Here is a 22,094-nt window from a genome sequence, read left to right on the forward strand (position 1 = left end):
ACATCCCCTTTTCCTCTCTTCAGTCAATACTCAGGATCAGCATAGTCAGCTCACAATACAGCTAACAGTCCTGATGGGGAAAAGAATGACTTCCCAAAAGAAAATACCCTCAGATTTACAGCTTATTTGTTCCTCTTCTTTTCTTTAGCAAAGGTAACATAGGTAGCATTCAGGTAAAATGAGGTTGCCTAACTTCTGGTCTTGGTTCTTCTAAGTAACACATTAGCTGGGAGAACATCCAACTTCTCTTTCCATTCTCCATGAACATCCCATTTGAAAACTGAATTCATCTCCATGTCAGCTTGCCTCTTCAGGGAATTTTATTTTATTTTTTAAGGACAGGGAGCAAAACAGGGTTTACACCTACTGAAGGATTTTCAGTGGAAACAAAAGACTCAAAGAAAGCTTTGTATACAGAACAGAAATGCAGAAAAGCAAGCTCACATTAGCCTGCATGGAACAAAGATACAACAAAAAGTAGGGAGACACTTATAGAGAACTATAAACACGAATTCTTTGATTCTGTATAATGCAGTCTGTTACTTAACTTGCACGCATGCAGGTACATAACTTGAAGAGAAAGCTATGGAAGACACAAATATCAGAAATCAAAATTACTTTAGACACACTGAAAAAAACAACTCAAATCAGAATTAGGTAGGAAAATGTTTCAAAGTTTTTCTCTGCTTAGGATTTTCTACTTTCTTATTATAGTACAAAGATATTATCCATCAAATTAATTGTTCAGTTCTACTTATACAATCAAATTGCAGATGTATCCTGGATGTCCAGGATTATATAAGTTTTCTTCTACATTAACAGGCATTGGTGGGCTGATAATTGGCAAGTTTCTAAGAGCTTAATGCTCTGTTATGATACTAAGTCGTAACCATATTGTATCGTCTTGTAAGAGTTAAAAGAAGAATATTTTTTTCATGCTGTAGCTTAAGCTGCTTCTTGGGTTTGTTTTTTCTTTTCATTTTGAGAGACTATTTAAGTTCAGAAGTAAGTTTTCCTTGGAGGTCCTCAATTTTTTTTTTTTATTTAACAAAAAGAAAGAAGCTAGAGAAGAAAAAGAAATGTCATGAAGAAAGAAGATACTGTTTTATTTAAAGGAATCAACTTCCACTGACTAGTGAAGGGTAAACCACATAAGATATGGCTTGTCTTTTCACTCAGAATGGAGTCCAGCCATATTACTGACACTCGCTCTGTTGTGCCAAACATAGCACTTATTCTATGTTATGCTGAAAACAACTTCAGCCAGATTTGACTGTAGTAGCATTGTCTTTTTCAGGTCTGTGGTTTGGACTTACTCCTGAAACAGCATAAGTACAGACTTCCACACCACATCACAGTACTGCATTTATTTCCTAAGGCCCAATCTCAACAGCAATAAATCATGGTTTTGGATACAAAAGACTAGACTTTAACTCTTTGGTAGCAATGATAAGGATTTCCCTAGTTATTAAAAACAGCAAATTTCTCATTTTAACTGCTCAGCCTCAGGAATTTCACCATCTGTGCCAAGGTTCTGAACACATCATGTGCTCCTTAGATTATATCCTGAAAACCAGAAAATCACTTTTTTTTTTTTCCTCTCTGCACAGGTAGTAAAACAGTGAATTTTGTTTGAGAATGGTTAGATATCATATCTTAAAAATAGATAATTTGAGGACTATATGCAACGGTACATACTGTTTGAGGACTTGCAATCTGTTTAGCCTCAAGACAAGTAAAGCAAATGACTGAAGAAAGGCTGAAAATTTTTTAAATTGTGTCAATGGAGGATATTTTCTAACTTGCTAGAATGGGCTATGTGGGAAAAGAAGTATGTCCAACTCCCCACTAGTTATTCCCTTGGAAACTACAAAGTAGGCTCTTCAATCCTCTGTCCTTCTTGCTTCCCCACTCCTCTCACAAGGAGCATTTTTTGAATAATGCTACTGGTTAACTCATCCTCTGCTGATAGAAATTTATTACTTGTAATCTTTCCATTTCTGGTACTGCTGCCCCTGGCTACAGACAACAACCATGATTTGTCAATACTTTCTTTAGCCTGGGCAAATCTTTATTTTTCTTCTTTTTTTAAACATTATTCTTACTCAGCAAAGTCCAGACAAAACTACACATTAAGGTTCCCATTTCTTTTTTTCTGCTTCTTTGCTCGTTTGAACTCCTCCGGGCAAACTCAGTGCTTGCAGAACTCCAGATCATTGGAAAAATCCTTTAGGCCTGACAGATTCTGCACCCTTGTGCAACCGCCCCAAGGTGGTAGGATTAGTCTGTTCTGCCTGCCTACTCACATCCATGAGCTCACCACTACTGTTTTTCACTGTCAGTGATGTCTCCTGTTTATTTGGTCTGCCAACAGCCTCTGGAAGAACACTGCTCTATATACCGTTGTTATCTGACGCCACATAGATCTGGACCCTAACAGAAACTTTTAACTTTATTTCTGCAATGATAACTTCAGGACAAATATCCATTTATGATAATTACTCTTACAATACCTTAACTGAGTATCTTTTGCAGGAAGAGAATGTAGGGTAGCAAAAGTACTCATTCCCAGACAGATTTGGAGCATGACCACAAAAATTATTCAAAACAATGGAGCCTTAAAAGTTCCCTTAACACCCTCAGTATAAGGCACAAAGTTATCTTCTTGAAAGGAACCAATTTAAATGTTTTCATAATTTCAAAAGTTTAACGTTATCAAAGGCACAAGAGGAGTAACAGTTGCATGCATTTTTTACATTATAAAATGTAAAAATGCAATCTGTGAACCCATCCTGTTAACATACTGTAACAGGGAAAGCCAAAAAATATCAGGAATAACTACACGCCTAGACCAGTGATTTACAGTAAGGCTACAACTGAATTCATTATTTATGTCAGAACAAATTATAGAATATCTATAAAATACCTTCACAACCCTCAGTCTGTAAGAACAGCTGTTTGTAGAAGAACAGGGAGATATAGTGAGGGAAAATCCACGCAGTGGCAGACAGGACTCTACAGGGAGTGTGTCTCTACCTGGTTTTCCCCATTTTGAATGCCAGCACCCACCACAGGAATTCTGCTACAACAGTCTCTATGGTTCAGCAGTCTACATACTGGGATACTTGGTGTTCACAAATAAGCATAAGATGTTGAATGCAAGAGGCATGACTCAGTTACTGTTTGCTGGGCTAAGGGGTTAGGACATGACTCGAGGTGACAATTTCAGTGAGAGTTCTAGGATGGCCTTAGCAGTTTCCCAAGAAAGTGCATATTAACGAGTCTCAATTTTCATTAGAAAATACTTGATTTCTGGTTTCATTCAGTTCCTACCTGACTTCACCAGTAGATGTATTTTGCCTTTATACAGAGCTACTGCTCTCATAAGCAATAGGATCAAGCTGCCGGAGGTCACCAGGAGCCTGACTTTAAACCTTGCATTCAAAAGTTTAGTTTCCCAAAGCAAAACAAAGCTGCCACCTTTCTTTCAGAGACTGAGGACACAGAGGTCCTGAAAGAAGACTAACTCCTTAAGAAGCAACTAACACCAAGGAAGGAATGGAATAAAAATAGTCAGTGATAGATGAGAGAGAAAAGAATTAGGGAAGATGAGAGCAAGAGTGAAAGTCAGATAAACAAGAGGTGAGAGCTGACAAAGGAAGGCTGAGGGGAATATGAAATGGATGAGTAAACAAAAAGGGAAGCTGACACAGGCACAAGTGACTAATACTGGGGGGAGGCAGGGAGGGGAAACAGTGATAGACTGCTAGGGAGCATGAAAGAAAATCTTGTCTTGGTGGGCAAAACTGAGTAACGTGCCTAAATCTGACAGAGTAGTGTAGAGAGAAGCTATACTCTGAATGCATTTATTAGAGATCAAAGGCAATGTTTGGGATGTGCTTTGGCTTAAAAGAAGTTAGAAGCATGAGCTGTAATGGATTAAGATCCAAACACAACAGTCTAGTATCTGGCCAGTTGTATTACGCACAGAAACAACAGCAGTTGTTAATATCACTATAAAAATTGGATGAAGAATCATAGAATGGTTTCGGTTGGAAGAAATCTTTAAAAACCATCTAGTCCAATCCCCCTGCAATGACCAGGGACATCTTCAATTAGATTGGGTTGCTCAGAGCTCCATTCAATTTGACCTTGAATGTTTCCAGGGATGGGGCATCTACCACATCTCTAGGCAACTTGTTTTAGTGTTTTACTACTGTCTTCATTTAATTCAATAAAAATTTCCACCTTATATCTAGTCTGAAGAAGCTACAAGACATTTTATTTTGATAAACAAAGGAGACAATCTTTTTAGTTATGTACACATCATGCTTTACATTTTCCCAGGTCTATTAGAGATACAACATACAGAAATAAACATTTGCCTAGTATAGATAAGAGACACAGACCCGTAAAGATACACACTGCAGTTCTTGCACAATAAGCTCTAAGATGAGAAATATGGCCTTATTCCAACAACTAAATGACCCGCTTGCTTTTTGACTCTTACCACTAAGCTATTAACAGCTTCACACCATGAAAGCTGTTCAAAATACCAACAGTTTTCTATGCATATTATCCTTCCTTTATTCTAAAAACTGTAAGAGTTTCACTGACACGTATCAAACTAAAAAGCACAGAAAACATCTCAGTTTTAGCAAATGATAAAACCCCAAACCAGGCACAATACTAATTTGGGAGAATGTAATGCATATGCTTTTCCTCTACAAGTGTTGGAATTTTGAAATCAAACATTTCATCTTACAGTGCAGAAAAATCTTTCCCAGTCTATTTATAGAAATCTGTAAAAGATTCTCTCACTCATCTTTTGTCTAGACTAGACAGAATTCATTGTAGAATGTGTTGGTCAACATATTCTGACAAATGTACTGAAGAAAAATCTAGCTGACACAAGACATGAAGTCTTTAAAGAAAAAAAGCTTAAGCTCCAGTTTAATTAATGCAAGACATGCTTAAGGATAATATAGATAAGGCAGTAAAATCTCAAATATGTCAAAATATACCAACTAATACCTAGTGTCATGATTTTTATTTCAGTTCAGAAAAGGCCTCAGATTTCAGCTTCCCAGCTAGAAAAACATTAAATAGTGTAAATATTTTAAAACATTTTTGCAAATTGAAACAAGTAGAGCATGATGTTTTCAAATATTTTATTGGCATTTGTTTGAATAGTCTTCATAACTAACAGCTCTACTTGCTATGGTTAATGCAGCCAATTCAAACATGTCAGAATTATTTATGCCATAAGATATTATCATATATGTTAAGCATATAAATTATACACAGAAAAAAAGTCTCAATTTTCTCACAGTAATCATGAGACTCATTTATGATGCACATTGCATGAACAGTCCACTAAATCAGCTGGTATTGGCTCGATTTCCTGATGCAATGAGATAACCTTCATGAACAGAATATGAACCTTTCTTATTTGTGTATTTGCACAACTGGAAATTACTTTTCATAAGGGTCACAAACACTTCATGTGAGCTACTCTATGAAGTTTTCTTGCATATTTCATGTTGCAATTAAGTATTAAAAATAACACTTTCCTTTATTAGCATGTAAATTATACCCAAAAAAAAAAAAAGCATTTGTGGAAGAAAAAAACCACAAACAGCTGAGCAATGGGGTCCTGCTGGCAAGAACACATGCTTCCCCCCCTTCACTCATAATGTACTGTTTAATACACGATCAGTACTTGAATTCAAGCATTCTACAAATACACGTATAATAAATGTGCATACATCCTCCATGCAGACACATTTACATGTTTCACAAATTAATTTAATCTTAACTTCTAATTTCTGATCAACAGTGCTTGAAAATTCCATTTTACTATTTAAATGTGCAGCTTTTGATAAAAGACAAAAGTGGAAACACTGTGGAAATACCAGAATTAGAGCTGATAAATCTTTGTCCTTCTATAACACAGACAGCACTGTGTTTTTCCACAGCATATTGAAGCCAACTAACTCCTTATACAAGGGCAGTACACTGCACAAAACCACACCCAAAATCACTGCTGAACATAACAGGGTTTACTCAAAGGACAGCTAAGCAAGTAAACAGATGTTTTGCTGAATCTAAGCTGTGTTTTTTAGGAAAATTTCTCAAAAATAGGTACTCCACATCCTTTCCCTTTACATCTCCTTTCAAAAGTCCATGGTTTATAGACTTAGAGCTTGATTAAACATTTTTTTTCACTCAAAAATCTTAAACTCACCATCAACAAATGTACCAAATACCAATTAGAAATCCCTTCCAGTAGCCTGGCTACCTAAAACTTCAAAACTAAAAAGATCGGAGGAAAAAAACTAAAGAAAGGAAAAATCATTGGAGACATTTCAGTTTTTCTTCCTTAATTTTTGGGGAATAGAAAAAGAAATTCAAGGAGAAGCAGGGTAAGTAGATTTATTGCTTATTGACTTCACATATTTTTCCCCAAAGTGGCTAGAATAGAAGAACAGCTAGAATTGACTGTATCTGTTTTTCTTAAAAAAGAAAACAAACAACAAAACAGTGACATTTTATTGATGATAAATGAATCATTGAGTATCAGATTTACACATTTCAGACACCTTGGGAGAGATATAAAAATACATACTTCATGACTGCAATCAAAGACTATAACATTCTAATCAAACCTGTCCTAAATTACGCAGTAAGTCAAAAAAAATCTGTTTCTTCTTCAATATTTTGTCTTTAACACAGATCAGAAAGAATGTTTGGTGTACTGATATGAAAAATGTTCTACTTCCAGTCAAAAATATAGACACGATATGATCATAGAAAATTAAACTCAAGTTGCTTAGACAGAAGCAAACAAGAATTCAACCATCTTCATTTTTTCAGATGGTATTTACTTTGAAAAAAAGGGAGACTTGGATTTACTCCTTGTTTAGTTCATCTGGGCTCTTTGCAGCCAAACAGGCAGATCAGTAGAATATGTCACTAAAAAAAGTTACTGCTAGTACTGATAACAGATGAATAGAACTGATCAGCACAACACTGTCAAAAAGGGATTATGAAGCACCGTACAGAATAATGAGAATGTCCTATTTCCTTCAGATGATACCTCAGACAGTGTTTTGTTGAAAGGGGATTTAATTTAATTTTCTTGCTGCAATGAAATCTTTCTTGCTTAAGTAAATTATAATAGTTATAACTGGTGAAGGATATAAGAGGGGGAAGGGAAGCCTGTGACATGTCAACTGGCTGTCAGAGAGGCTGCTAGAAAAAATAAGTGAGCTGCTGATAGATAAAGAAGGAGGAGGAGGGGGAGAAGAAAGGCTGCTGTGGGAAAAAATGTTACTAACTGTCATCAAATTTGCCTGCTTAACTTCTCAAACCCTTAGACAAGCAAATAATCTATTAATATTTAAACATGATTTTCATGTTCTTTTACCACTGCAGTTTCAGTGAGACCACTAAAATTTACTGCTTGAGTAATTCTGTAGAGATTACACAAAAGAGCATGCTATTCTAGAAAGGAAAGGCTATCCCAAATTTCTTGCTTAGAAAGGCACACAATAAATCAGGAATCATCTCTTGCAAGATATGATGCAAGCAGAGCTGTGGATCCCATGGACTGAGGGAAGAATTTAGACCACAGAGGAGAACAAAGTTGAAAGGGATAAAAGTGTCAATTATGTTGAAATCTGATCCTTTGTAAAATAAACCAACTTCAAACAGAGCGTTACTTAATCCCAGTTTTGGAATGGAATGCAAGCTTCCCCCCTACCCTGCAACACATGTACTACAGCACCCAGTTACTTTACCCAAAACACCTAAATGCATACAATACAACAGCAGCAAACGTGACTGACAACACGAGGCTAGCTTCCTATCCACAAAACATCCCAAAGGTATGTACCGGACACTTTGTGAACAAGCTTCCAAGAAATCTAGTTGAGTCTCTGAACATGCAGCAGAAACAGGCAGCTTCTCTTCTGCTGTACTCAGTGTGATTTCCCAGTACTGTGTGATGGGTCAGAAGGCATACATGCATTAAATTAGCAAGTGTTTAGATCCTGACATTCCTGCAAAATGATTCAGACTTTTGAATAAAAGTGCTTAGAAGAGAAAAATAAATGAAAGAGAAAAAAAGAGTAAAATAGGTTTGAATTCATTTACTTTCAAAAAAAAGTCTCGCTAGTACTAGGAGGGCTTTGCTGAGAGAAAGCCTTTGCAGTGTTATAATCTTGTAACCAACAGAGCCTATTCAAAACGGGCAACACAGCTTAGAAAAAGAAGTGAAAGAAACTTTTTATAAAGCCACAAACGTTACAGCAGTAGAGACACATGGCACTCTTAATGAGCTTTTCAATACTCTTGCTGCTTATAAAACATAAAAAAAACTGCAGCCATTTTCTCAACAGAGAAAAATGCACTGCTTTTATTTAAGCTCTATAAACAACTTCTCTTTAGAAACCAAATTGGCATGTTAGTTTTATAGAGATTTTGATAGGAAGGCTTAACATTAAAAATATCATATGCCGTGATTTAATTGCTCCCTAGTTCCACATTAGTATCACAAATGCCACAGAAAAGACGAGAAAAACAAATCATTTCCATTTCCACCTTCCACTCCCCAAGTCCCCCTTCTACACTGAAAAGAAGAAAAAGTATTCATATATGCATATCCATACACGCACTCTCAATAAAATGTGCACTATAATTCTTCGCTGTGATTTTCTAAGGTACCATACAACATCAGTTTCTATTACACTCAATAAATGCCCACCTCTGGAAAAAAATCTGTCCAAGCATTCTCAAATTCCTTAGTAAAAACAGTTTCTTACGGAATCGGTAGCTCTACACAGTGGAAAAATATTCCCATCTGGTCTATCTTTGGAATACATAGTATTCCTTGAATTCTGCACACTCCTTCCACATCCTACAAGTCCTCAATCAGACTTTGGTATCCTTCACAGCATTACTGGAAACATTTCAGAATGCTACAGTATTTTTGTCAGAAGGTGGTGAATAACTTTTAAATTTTGTACTCCAAGCAAAAGACAAGTCACTAATTACAGCTGCTTTTTTTCCTCTTTAAGAAAGTTATCCTCACCTGTTCAAAGTCTCCACAGACAGAAGAATTGCCAGAGCTTCCTTTTCCCATTTTCACCACTCAAGAAAGAAACCAACTGTTCTACTCTCCATAAATGATAGAAGTCTCAGGAGTATAACAAATCAGAGCAACTAAATTTTCCACGGTTGCTTTTCTTTCCCTTCTCATCTTCCGTGGATTCCCCAGGATACAAATATGGGGCTAAGATGTGGGATGCACAAAGCAAGGCTTCTCTTTCACAGTTTCTGCTTGCTTTCTCAGTCCCCCACAGGTTAATACTGTTGCTAACACTCAATGTCCCTTGACCATAACACACTAATAAGGGGAAAAAGTAATACTCTGCTACACTGGCCTAAGTGCTCATCCCATTTACCACAAAGCCCATTTCTCCTGGACTATGCAAGAGCTTCAACAGATGGAATGGGTAATTTTAAGGACCAGCTGCAGCCCCTTAATCCTGGATACTTGTTGGAGTGTCATATTAGACTAAGAAACATTGGATTATCTCTCCAGGATGTAAACTATAACCTATAGTATAAGCTTTCTATGAAGCAGTAAGAACTTGCATTGGAGAGTTTAATCTTACTTTTTTAAAAAGAAAATATTTTTCTCTTTTGTAAGAGAATAATGCAACATCACCCAGTATTTAATATTTTCCCTATTTCCCTCCAAAAACTGCATAATATTAAATTAAAACAAAGTAATAATTACCAGTTGTTACATAGAGCTTTCATGTGTTCCTGGAACTTTTTTTTTACATTTCAGAAATACTTTGTAGGTTTCTGTTCTAAAGTTTATGTTGACATCACAAACGCCATTTATAAAGCTTTAAATGTTTATTTATTTTTTTAACATTATGTACATTTATATAGCACTGTTGTTCATTTAGTCTCCTCTTTGGTATACTGTCTTAACTGCATGACCTATTCAAAATAATGCATGCAACAGGTATTTAATAGAAGTGATTTTAAGACCTTACTTTTGCCCATTTCTGAAAAGGATTTTTTTCTAAAAAATGTATTTTGACCTCTGCTATACAGCTCAGTGATGTCCTCGTGAACTTCTAGGGAAAGACTGCTGCCCCAAATAAAACAGGACAACTTCACATTTGTATTTTTACATTAAAAAAAAATCCACTGAAATTAAAGATGGATAAGGAAGCATATTTAGGCACTGCAAAACTAACTCGAGGACCTGGGAGTAAATTAAGCTGCAAAACCTAATTGTAAAAGCAGCCCTGCATTAGTTCTTTGGTTTCTTTCATTATGTGCTTCCTACTTTCTATACAGAAAGCGCTGGGGAAAAAGTTTATAATAAAGAAGAAACTGGTAGTTCTACCAGAGAAGCATTGAGTCTCACTACTGCTTTTACTGTCCCTCTTTCCCTCTCTTAAAAATGGCTTTTAAATGCAATATTCAGTCAGCTATTTCAGAATGTTCATCAAATATCAACTGTGTAACTGTGTCTCCAAAGCTTTTCTGATATTTGAATTCTTAATAAGATCTTTACTTTCTCAGGAGATAAACAGCTTACCATAAAAGATAAAATTTTTAAAAATTTTAACTGTCCCCCTAAACTGTTACATGTGAGAAAAGTAATGTTTAATCCCCTTTAAAATCAAATGTTTTATTTTTGTGTTTATTCTTATGCTTCTTATGCTATAATGTAAAATCCAAGCTATGTTACTTCTCATTTAAAGATATTAAATCAACAATTTAAATATAAGAAGAAAAACAAAATGAAGTACATCTAATTACACTTATGGATTAAAATCTTAAAAGTTAAAATATTATGCTGATGTTGGGCTAAGAGATTTGATGAGAACACCTCAAGATTTAAGTCCAAATTATTGTACCAAGAGGTGTTATCCCAGCCAATGACACTGCATACACCTTCACAGCTTGCTTCAAAAATTAGCAACACTGAAAGTAATTCTTAATTATAAAAGCTAGTACTTGCAGGACAATGGCAACTTCTCCCAAGTTATTTAAGTAAATGAAAAGCAGCAATCCTTTTGTATTGACTTCAGTGACTTAATAGTGTTATTTTTAGTATTGTAAGCTCTGTTGTTAAATATATACGTGTATATATATATACACACACACATATATATACATGTATGTGTTAAAGATCTAGTAATTTTCAACTTCTACAGATCTAAAAGGGGGTTTAGAATGCCTGGTTTTGTTTTCCAAACTTCACCTAATATGAGGCAGGACTACATGATCTACTTGAGATCAATTTGATCATCCTTCCCTCTCATACTACTTAGATCTTAATTCTCTCTGCCCAAGAGAAATTGCACATCACATGCATTTATTTTGCAGTGTCCAAAGCAAGAAGATCTCTTGATAATTAACTGAGCAATTAAAATGCCTTATAGTTTCTCAAGTTTCCTAAGATATCTTGAAATGCCTTCCTTTTTTGAGGAAACAAATTTCAGCAGATATCAGATGAATGCATGACAACCATCTAACCAGCCTGCAGATTTAGGAATCCACATGTAGGCTGAGAAGATGCCTGCTCACACACACAACAGAGCAGTTTAAGTGATGCTAAAGAAATTACTAGAGCAGCATTGATAGGGTGCTCATTTGCCTATTTTGGTAAATACCTTTAGTATAAATTATAACAGTTACGGTGCCACTTTATTTACTCAGCTGGCAAACACCAGAAGAACCAAGGCTGTGTTAACATTGACACAAAACACAAAAGAGCTCAGAGATTTCATCATGAAATTCTAAAATTAAACAATTTTAGGCTCAGATGCAAATGCCACAAGATACATTTAGCAAAAAAACCTTAAATAAGCTAATATCTAGTTCCTGCCTTCAGTTTCCAGGAAAGATTTGGGATGGTATTGTTAAAATTCAAACTTGTTCTTGTTTGTGCCTTGGAGCACAGGTCAAGATCAAAAGAGAAAACAATGGTAAGATTAATTTGTGTCCCTACATCCAGTTAACTTGGAAACACTAGGCAAAAGTTTAAAACAACACTATTCTGATATTGAAATTAATTATTTACTCTAATTTTTAGACTACTTCTTCATCTCACTGCTGTCCACTGAATTTTGGATTATGAGATCTATATTCCTGTTCGTTTATTGCCATAGACCCTTCTTTTTTTGCTACTCTGAGCACAAAGCAATAAGGGAGCCTACACATATCTTTCAGCTGTTTCTCTGGAGCTCTAACCTGCTGATCTTACCAGAGTAGCTGCTCATCTCACTAGAGTGAAAAAAGTTGTAGCTGACTTAGCAGCTCCATTAAAAGATAAATAAACGGAAGCATAAGCTCCCTACAGTCACTGTAATAAAAAATTAAAGAGTAAGTTAATCAGCTGTCTTGTGAATTTTGAGGGATCAGCCACTAGGTGGCAGAAAAATGCAGTTTAATTTTCTCATCATGATAAAGAATTCACCCAACAAATTTACATCTCAGATAACAGGTCTGTCAAGCAATGTCAGATTAAAAGATGACGGAAAAGCTGATTATCTTTCATTCCTGGAGTATGAGCTACCTTGAATTTTTCTACTCTACTGTAAAACCTGAAGAACATTTAAATGTTTAAACTCAAATGTTAAAACAGTTAAAACCCATTGCTAGTTTCATTATTCTGGAAAGTACACTACTATAGGAGCAGGATCTACCTTGTTCTGTTATCACAATATCACTCCATTTCATATTAAAATGACAGAATATATGGAGAAGTTACTTCAAGATTCAGGTATATAATGGTTGCTTCTCCACCCAAAAATTATGTGAACAATAGCAGGTAGTGTGAAGACTGAAGCAATGAGTATACAAAAACAGTGCAAGGAATTTGGAAATTAAATCTGAGAAGAAAGGTTTTGAGTTTTCACAGAAAACCCTCTATTTATAGTTTTATATAATGCTTTAACATTATTTTAACAACAAAAATGGTACGGTTTGTTTTAATGAAATTATATGCATGTCTTGAAACTCTGTACATTTGTATTAACAGTATTTTAGAGGGAAAATGGCACTGTAATAGTTTCACCATTTTTTAAAAAATCTCACAGTACTCAGTTCACCAGTTCGATGAGTTTTTAATTCCTATGGGCTTTTCTATGTGTACATTTCCTTACTTTGTACATATTGATCATTTCTGTAATTTTTTCTTCTCCTTTGATGGTCATCATTCTTCAATATTCTTACTGGGTACTTCAATTACAACAATATGAAATGAGAGTGGAAACTGATTTTTTCTACATTTCATTTTTTTCCTACTCTCTATTCCTACCTTTTCAAAAAACAACACAGAGCAAAACTGTAGCTCAAAACAAAGTACTTTAGAAATTATATCATGAGAAAGCACTACAATCATTGTAGCAACAAACAGAAAACCTATAAAACCCAAACTGTTTTACAGCAATTCACTCAGTTCCCTCATGCATATCTTACATATACTGTATAGCATAAGGACCTAAACAAACATTACTTTAAAACCAATCTATTTTACATTTATCTAATAAGATTAGGATTTTCTTTTTAACAGACTGAACTTCCTTTTACCAAAAAATACCCCAACCAAACATTACAACAGTTAACCTTAGGGTACTGTCCAGAGTCCTTTCACATAACTACATCTGCCAGTGATAAGATTCTAGCTCAGTTGAAATCAAAGGGATTCTTGCTAAGATCCAATAATTAACTTTTTCAGATGACACAACCGCAGCAATAAAGTCTCAGACTACAAGGCCTGGGTAGGAGAGCAAGCCCTCTTTACTGTATCCAAAGTTAAGTCTAGCATTGTGGAAAGTAAGTAAAAAAGGCAACATACTCTCAAGCCTTTCCTCCTCCACCCTCCAATCTAAAAGAATGTTGAAAACCACACAAAAGCAGGAAAAAATCAAGGAAGAAGCAAGTTCTGTTTTGTCTTAAGTAAAAAAAAACCGACATTGAAAAATACTGAGAATTTTCAAAGCTTCGTTTGGAAGTTACAGAATTATTCTGCAGCAAATCAGCCCCTGAACTGGGAAGAAACATGTCTAAGCAGAACATCTGATACAAACTGAATAAATCTGATAGAATAAAGCTCAAAATCTTTTTGAACTCCACTTAAACACTATTCAAGGAGCAGTACTTTCAGAGCGTCACAGGAAGAGTTTGCTGAATTAGCTGTGATTCATATCCTTAATAAAAACAAACAAACCCATTAAAAAATGGTTTGTATGTGTTTTCAGGTGAAATTAACATTTTTAAATGTGAAATTCTTCCTCATGCTGATGGTTGAAAACTACACAGAACTTCAGCAGCACTTTAATTTCTTGAAATAAGAAAAAGTTACTGAAACACCCAAGTACTAACACAAATTTGGTTTACAAACAGTTTCCTCATTAATGTGACAGATTACTGCTTGGTACTTAAATATTAAATGAAAACATGTTTACTAAGAAGTCCAGATAAGTTACTTACCGAAGTAAAAGCCAGAAGTTCTTCTTCAGTTAATTTGTGTATTGGATTATTCTTTTGGAAGTCTATACTGTAAAGAGAAAAACATAAAATGATGCTGATATCATCTTTAGAATAACATTATGCAGACCACATTTTTCAAACTTGCAGAAATCTAAAGGACATTCTGGAAAACTGCAACAATGACAAATGGGAGCATGGTATGTGCAGAAGATAACCTCGACCTAGGAATAGTCACAGAAATGAAGAACCATTTAGAAGACCAAAATATTTTAGTAGTACCTTTCCAATACCATTCTCAAGTAAAATGTCTTACTTGGTTTAAGCTTACGGGAATAACGATTTCACAAATCCTATAAAGTTTGAAATCTGTTGTTTGTTTTTACAGAGATCTGTTTTCAGTTAAAATCCTGTAACTAACTGAAAGCAAATTCTGCAACACAAAAAAATAGTAATGCTGAAGGGTAATCTCAAACAAATACCCCCTTTCTAGTCACTCATTTGCCTTGCAACTCTACATGGGTGGACACGCCCCTTAGACAACAGCCCACCAGTACTTACAAACATACTGCAAGAGACGTCACCGAATCTCATGAAAAGCACCAAAGCTATAATTCAAGCTCCCTGTTACAAACAAAGCTATCAAGTGAAAATATATCGTAAGTTATACCACAGATCGGGGATCATCACCAAACCTACATAATGGTCGTATACATAAGCTTAAATTTATCACACTAAATTTTGAAAAAGGTTTCATATTCTAGGCTAAAATTGCAAAGATACTTACTGTGATGATAGGTTACAGATTGAAATTACACTCCCTGCATTACACATCTTACTTTGGAGATAAGACTTTGCCCCAATCTAACTTTTCCTTCTTGCCATTTTATTAATTCTTCTTTGTACATATGATACAATAACCACTGCAGAAATAATGATTCAATATTTTGATTAAAACCCTGTTACTAACCACAAGAATAAGATAAAGAATAGGTGCTTGTTGAAAACGCAATTATCTTTAAAAAGTCATGGTGATCAAGAGAGGTTCCCAAGGACTAACAGAAAGCAAACGTCACTCCTGTCTTCAGCAAGAGCAAAAAGACGGATCCAGGTTAGCCTCATCTCATGAAGCAATACATCCTTGAAGCCATTTCTTAACATATGGAGGCAGCAGTCAGTAAGATTCCCCAGAGAAAGCTACACTTGACCAACTTGATAATCTTGAGCATGAGTTTGGTAGATTTGATGAGAGCAGTGGACATTGTCTATCTGAAGTTCAGTAAGACTGAAAACTGTCTGAACAGACAAGCCCAAAGAGTTGTGATCAGCAACTACAAAGTGTAGTTGGAAGCCCAATAACTAGTGGTAAACCACTGGGGTCAATAGAGAGGTCAATACTGTTCAACAACTTTATTAAGCATCTGCATAATGGGGCTGAGCGTACCCTCAGAAAGTTTCCTGATAGCACAATATTGAGAGGAGCTGCTGATACATCAGCAGCTTATACTACTATCCAAAGAGATCTCCACAAGCTGGAGATAGAGGCTGTCAGGAACCTCATGCAGTTCTGCAAAGGGAAATGCCAAGAACTGACCTTGCTGGAGCAGGAGGTTGGACAAGATCATCAGTACCTTCTCACCTCAACCAATTTGTGATATGAAGGACAAGAAGGTGAGAGAGCAGTCTGCATGCATGTAATTAGAAGAAAACATGCCTGAACAAGCAGACAGCCTTCAGTGATAAGATGACTAGGTTGGTGGGATTTATCTTGACTTTGGAAAGGTACTTCACACTGTCTTCCATAATACCCTCATAGACAAACTGAGGAAATAGAGACTAGGTAAATGCACAGCACAGTATATTGATAACCACATGAACTGCTCGTTTCAAAGATTATGCCAAGCTGCATGAAGTCCAGTTGGAGGACAGTGCCTAGCAGTGTATGCCAGGGATCAAATAAAGTTTGAAATCTTCACTAATGACCTGGATGACAGGACAGGATGCAAAGTCCTGCACTTAGGGAGGAACAGCCCCATGCACCAGAACAGGCTGGGGGTTGATCATCTGGTACTGAGCTTGGCAGAAAAGGACCTGGGGTCACAGTGAAATAAAGCTGAACACGAGCCAGCAACATGCCCTCACGCTAAAGTCATCCAAAGCCTCTTGGGTTACATTAGGAAGAGTCCTGCCAGCAGGTCAAGGGAAGTGATTCTTCCCCTCTACTCAGTGCCCTGGTGATACCATATCAGGGGTACTGTCTCCAGCTCCGACTCCTCAGAGCAAGAGAGACACGGACATAAGGGGAGCAAGCCTGTTAATGGGCCACAAATATGGTAAAGATAGGAGGGCACCTGACAAAGGGAGAGAGTGAGAAAGTTGGGATGGTTTAAGCTGGGTAAGAGAAGGCTCTGGGAGATCATATGAGTGTATAAAAACCTGATGGTAGAGTAAACGGGAAATCACCTGTCTCTTCTCAGTGATGCCCAAGGAAGGGACAAGCAAATGTGGTCACAAACTGAAATCCAGGAAATTCCAATAAAAAGGAGTAAAGTACAAGAAGGAGTTATTTGGAGAGGTTGTGGTGACTCTGTTCTTGGAGATACTCTAGGTCCAATTAGACAGGGCTGTAAAAAGCCTACTCTAGTTGACTGCTTCAAGTAAGCAAATTGGACCACGTGACCTCTAGAGGTCCTGTTCAACTCTCAACAAATTCTTTAAATTTTCATTTAATGATGCTTACAGTTTGTATTTTTCAGCCCTGTATTTTGTTAACAAAAGGAAGAACAGACACCATTATTGAAAACTAGAAATAAACTTTTTTTTTTACATTGTACCTGAAAATTTGTTTACATTGTGAGTGTTACCAGCTATCACAACAGGGATCTCCCTTGCCACCTTATTCCAACTACCTCATGTAGAATATAAAAGGATTTATTGTTTTTCTTTTCCTTACTGTAAGGGGTTTTTCCCTTAAAAACCAATTAACTTAGTTCCCCTTTTCTTACTGAAGAATAAGAAATGTAACATTTATGCTGTGTCGAGGACATATTGTAGCTCTGAGAAACAACTAAAAGATGTGGCTGTTTAATGACTTTATATTATCTTTATGCCTGAGTATACTAATGAGGCTATAGACAAGTTGTGAGAGTAGAAAGGAATCAGCACAGAGAAAATTTTGAGAAATGCAGTAATTTGAAGTTCATTTACATAGTGATTGAATATCCCAAAGGAACTAAGAATATGATTTTTAGTAGAGAAACTTCCGCTGCCTTCAAGTGCTTACAGTCAAAAATGTTCAAGATAGAACAGGCAAACCACAGTGATATTCTTTTGGTAAATTCGACCAAGGTGTAGCAAGAATGCATTTTGAAACTTTTACTTTTAAGTTCTCTCCTACATCACTTGCTTATCTGCCAGCTGCAGACAAAAAAAAAAAAGGTCAGAATGCCTGATGTATTTTGGTTTTCCCTTTGAAGACATGATATTAAGACATAATAAAAGCATTCTAAGAGTAAACAGCAAAGCATTCAAGATAAGAAAAAGAAAAATTGTTGCCACACAAGCACTCTTATCTCTTTATATGCCCACAGAAAGAAATAGAATTATTATCTGTATAGCAGAGCACCAAGCCTCCATCCTGATGGCATGGGTCTCTTTCAAATTCCAGTCTCATGATATGAGGGAACAGAGGCAAAAAAAACACAGGAAGACAAAGTTCTCCCTGAAGAATGTTTCTTCAATGTTTCTAAAATGGCCCTTCTTTAGGAACCACTAATATTCAACAAGCTAGAGCAGCCTAAGAATGAACATAGATAAAACATTCAGGAAATTAAGGGACGAGTTTGAAACAAATTCTGCTCTACCAGTGCAAATGACATTTGTTCAAATTATTGTAGTCAAACAGAGGTAGGCTGAGATGGAACAAAAGCATAATTACACTCCCTTCTGAGTTTCAATTTTCTACTTCTATCAGAAGGTATTATTCTTTTTCCCCTCTTTGTTTTTTGGTTGGTGTTTTGGTTTGGTTTTTTTTTTTTTTTTTGGTAACTTGGGAGATTCCCTCTTTAAATAGTACTTTTCTTCATGCTTTTTTACCAAACTTTCCGCAAAATGTGGAGGGGGAGGAATGACGATGACACATGACTACAACACAGCACTGAATTAAACAAAATTGTCAGTGTGTTTACTGAATTTTCTAAAGGTATTTTTAGAAGGTCGGTGGCACATAGGCACTACACTCTGAATTTATTTAAATGGTAAGGTAACATCTGAATTTGTTTTATGTTATATAATAAAGAATCTAAAAGCATACCAGGTTCAGACCTGACAATTGTTCACAGTAACATAAGCCAAAAGAATAAAATGTATACATTTTAAAAAACAATTAAGAGACATGTGCAAGCACAAACATCTGTAAGAACCGAAAAAACTTAAATATGTTGCATAAACTTTAAGAGAAATTAGATAACTGCAGTTCTTTATGGTTCAAGGTTTCAGGAAAAGGGCTTTTTTCATCTCTTTGATAATAATAATCCTCTGATTAATCAACCAATTTGTTTTATCCTATAACAACACAGGCACCTAATAATGCAAATTGAGTGGGTGGATGAGACAGGAAGGGCCTTAATAACCAGAATTCTTTTTTGGGGAAAAAAAGAGACTTGCACATTACTGTAGGGAAGAACATGACCAGAGTAGCTACAAGACAACAATTTCTATGGTGGAAGAAAGCTTGAGAGCTCTTCCAGTGCTACAAACCTACAACTTCAGACGAATGGTTATCTAGTATGTTCCTACAGACCTCCCATAAGAGAGGTTTGATACATGCTTCATACCATTTATGCTGATGTTTCATACCACCATCAGCTTGAGCAAGTTATATAAATGTGGCCACAAGGACATACTAATAATGCTTTTGGTTGAGAAAAGCTTTCAAAAAGCAAGCCATCTCCTTTTGGTTTTGTTACATTCTGTAAAGTTGGATGACAATAAAGAAAACTATTTTTCCTCCTTCCCGATTTAACTTGGGTGGTTCTGAATTTTGGTGAAGAGTTGGGGAAAAAAATTTCTGTCATACATATCATTGTTTTTTCCCTTCCTTGAGAAATTTCATCATGCAAACAGGACAGTAATGAATGTCTCTGCCTCAGTTGCTTTTTTCCTTGTCCAATGTCAGCTGCTAGTGGAAATACTTAAGAGTTGGCTTGATGTAGTCAATTAAAGTCACTAAATGTTAGTCACTGATACAAATGTGACTTCAGGCAAAAACAGTAAGTTTCTCTATGCATGGGGGAGAAAACAAAACAAAACAAAACAAAGGCGTGAAAAAAGGCAGCAAGAAAACTCCCAGTATTACAACAACACAACAGCCGTTAAGACAACCAGAATGTTGAGTGACATGACCATACCTTTCAAAAAAGCATGGGTAAACAAAGGGACAGGTAAATTTTGACAAGAAATTTTTTTACAAGAGTGGAACTTATTTTTCAGCATCTTAAAGATATATTGATTCAAGCAGAAAGGATTAATCCTCCTCTTATTCTAGACAGATTTTTGTCACAGTTTTTAAAAGCATATAGATGCAGCTCTTCCAGATGAAAGCAGTGCTAAAATAGATCTCTAATTTCCATTTCTGCCACATCCATTTGCAAAGCTTGAAGACACATAAGTACAGCAATGCATCGAAAGACAAGATAAAAACTAAATTTTTTTAATGATTTTTCCACACTGAATCAAATCAAATTTCAATCTGAATGTAGAGTAGTTTTGTTTTAAGCATTACTAATGACTGTGTTAGCTCTCGTCAGAGTATTTTATGAACAATTCATTTCTTTGACCTGCATTTGTTCTGATTTCAAGGGCAGTTTAAATAGTTCATGCCAGAGAATTTCTAGAGTTGAAATCTGAGTGAAATTTAGAATCTATTGCTGTAAGATCTGTGATCTTACAAGATCTGTAAGATCAAGATCTATGATCTTGAAGGATTTTTCATAACAATATGAAGTCACTAATCATCACATCATTCAGCTTTCTCAGGTATTTTATGTTCATTCTTGAATCCTGTCTTAAGGAGTTTATTGAAATAGAAGACAGAAAGAACACAATGAGAAGCAGACATTCTTTAGACAGATAAAACAGAACCTTGGAGTAAGATTTACTCTACAGTAGAAAAAAGTATTTTCTAGTAAATCAGCAAAAGCTAATTGCCAACAGCTTACAATCAATTCTTAAATCTGATTAATCAGGTCTACATTGGCAGCCTAATGGATGAAGTATCCAGTTTAACTAAATATACATTAAATATACAAATCAATAACCTAAAGTTTATATAAAATATTATATAAAGCCTTTGTTTGTCCATCCATGAATAGCACATTCTGTTCTCGACCTTTCATTCCAAAAGCAGCAATTCTGTATTGGAAAAATTTCAGAAACAGACAGCCAGAACAAGTGTTGGTTTATGATGAATAATTATGTTTTATGCCTTACAAACATCTACATAAGGAAGGTCTTACTAGGCTAGGTCTAATCAAAGAGGGACATAGCAGACGTTTTCAAAATTGTCAGGAAGTAAGAGAGTGAAGTCGCTAAATTAAGTTACTGGCAACTAAAACTACCTGAAGGAGGTTTTTTTTTGAACAGCAGACAAAATATTTAGACAGACACCTTTGCCAAAAGATGCTACGGATGCAAGAAATTTATGTGGTCTTAAAGATGACAAACAAGTCGGATTAGTTTCAGGAAATCACTGGTCAGAGGCTGGGGAAGTATTAGGGACAAGGACACAACACACATTTGCTCTGTAATTATTCACACTTAGGTATCTTCTCACAGTCACTCGAAGTCAGAGTATAAGGTTAGATGGATGCAGATAATTGTTGAGTTTTTGTTTGCTTATGTTTCCTGGCATATTACCTCTGCAAGTGCAGACAACACAAACTCAAGTTCCTCAGGTAACTGCTTAAAACTGCAGTTAACCAGCATGAGAGAATGTGAAGAATAGATGGGTCAGTCTTTCCACATAAGCATTTTATGAGTATTTGCCATATTTCTATGCAATTTTACCAGCTGTTGTTAATTTTGTGAATGAAAAGGAGCCAGACCCAACAAACAGATCACTTTACAAGCATTTTCAAAGTCTCACAAAAGTACTTCAAGTGACTAATGTTTTTTATGTGAGCATTCTGAATAGAAGTTCATTTTCCCAGGGGAAGCTCTTCATATAGCTTTATGTACTAATGCAAAACAGTGTATTTTGCAGCAATTATTTTGAACAGCCATAAACTGATTGTTGTGAGATCATTGTAGTCTGGCACCTGTAATTGGTTTGTTTAAAAAAAACAAAAAAATTACTTATATGATATGTTTGCAAAGATTAACCAGAGCGTCAAAAAGTATTTAACAGAAAAACCTTCATCACACCTTTAAAGTTGTCCAAGATTTTATGTCGTACCTTTTACTTTCATATGACAATGTGTGTCAGCTCTGGCATTAATAACCACAGCATCCATCTTATGTAACTTTGCTCATGTAAAACGTAGACCTTTAATCTAACTAATTGTCTG

At 35.7% G+C, this 22,094-nt stretch overlaps 1 protein-coding gene across 1 annotated transcript in view; it reads right to left on the reverse strand.

Moving 5' to 3' along the window:
- Positions 1 to 22,094, reverse strand: part of TTC27 (tetratricopeptide repeat domain 27) — a 116,447-nt gene that overhangs the window by 61,359 nt on the left and 32,994 nt on the right. Inside the window, exon 9 of the mRNA XM_050315903.1 lies at positions 14,533 to 14,599. Coding sequence (XP_050171860.1) covers positions 14,533 to 14,599 — 67 coding nt within the window. The remainder of the gene's footprint in view (positions 1 to 14,532; positions 14,600 to 22,094) is intronic.

This window comes from Myiozetetes cayanensis, unplaced genomic scaffold (assembly GCF_022539395.1).
Source record: "Myiozetetes cayanensis isolate MyiCay16 unplaced genomic scaffold, myiCay2020 scf2-11, whole genome shotgun sequence".
Classification (NCBI taxonomy): Eukaryota; Metazoa; Chordata; class Aves; order Passeriformes; family Tyrannidae; genus Myiozetetes; species Myiozetetes cayanensis.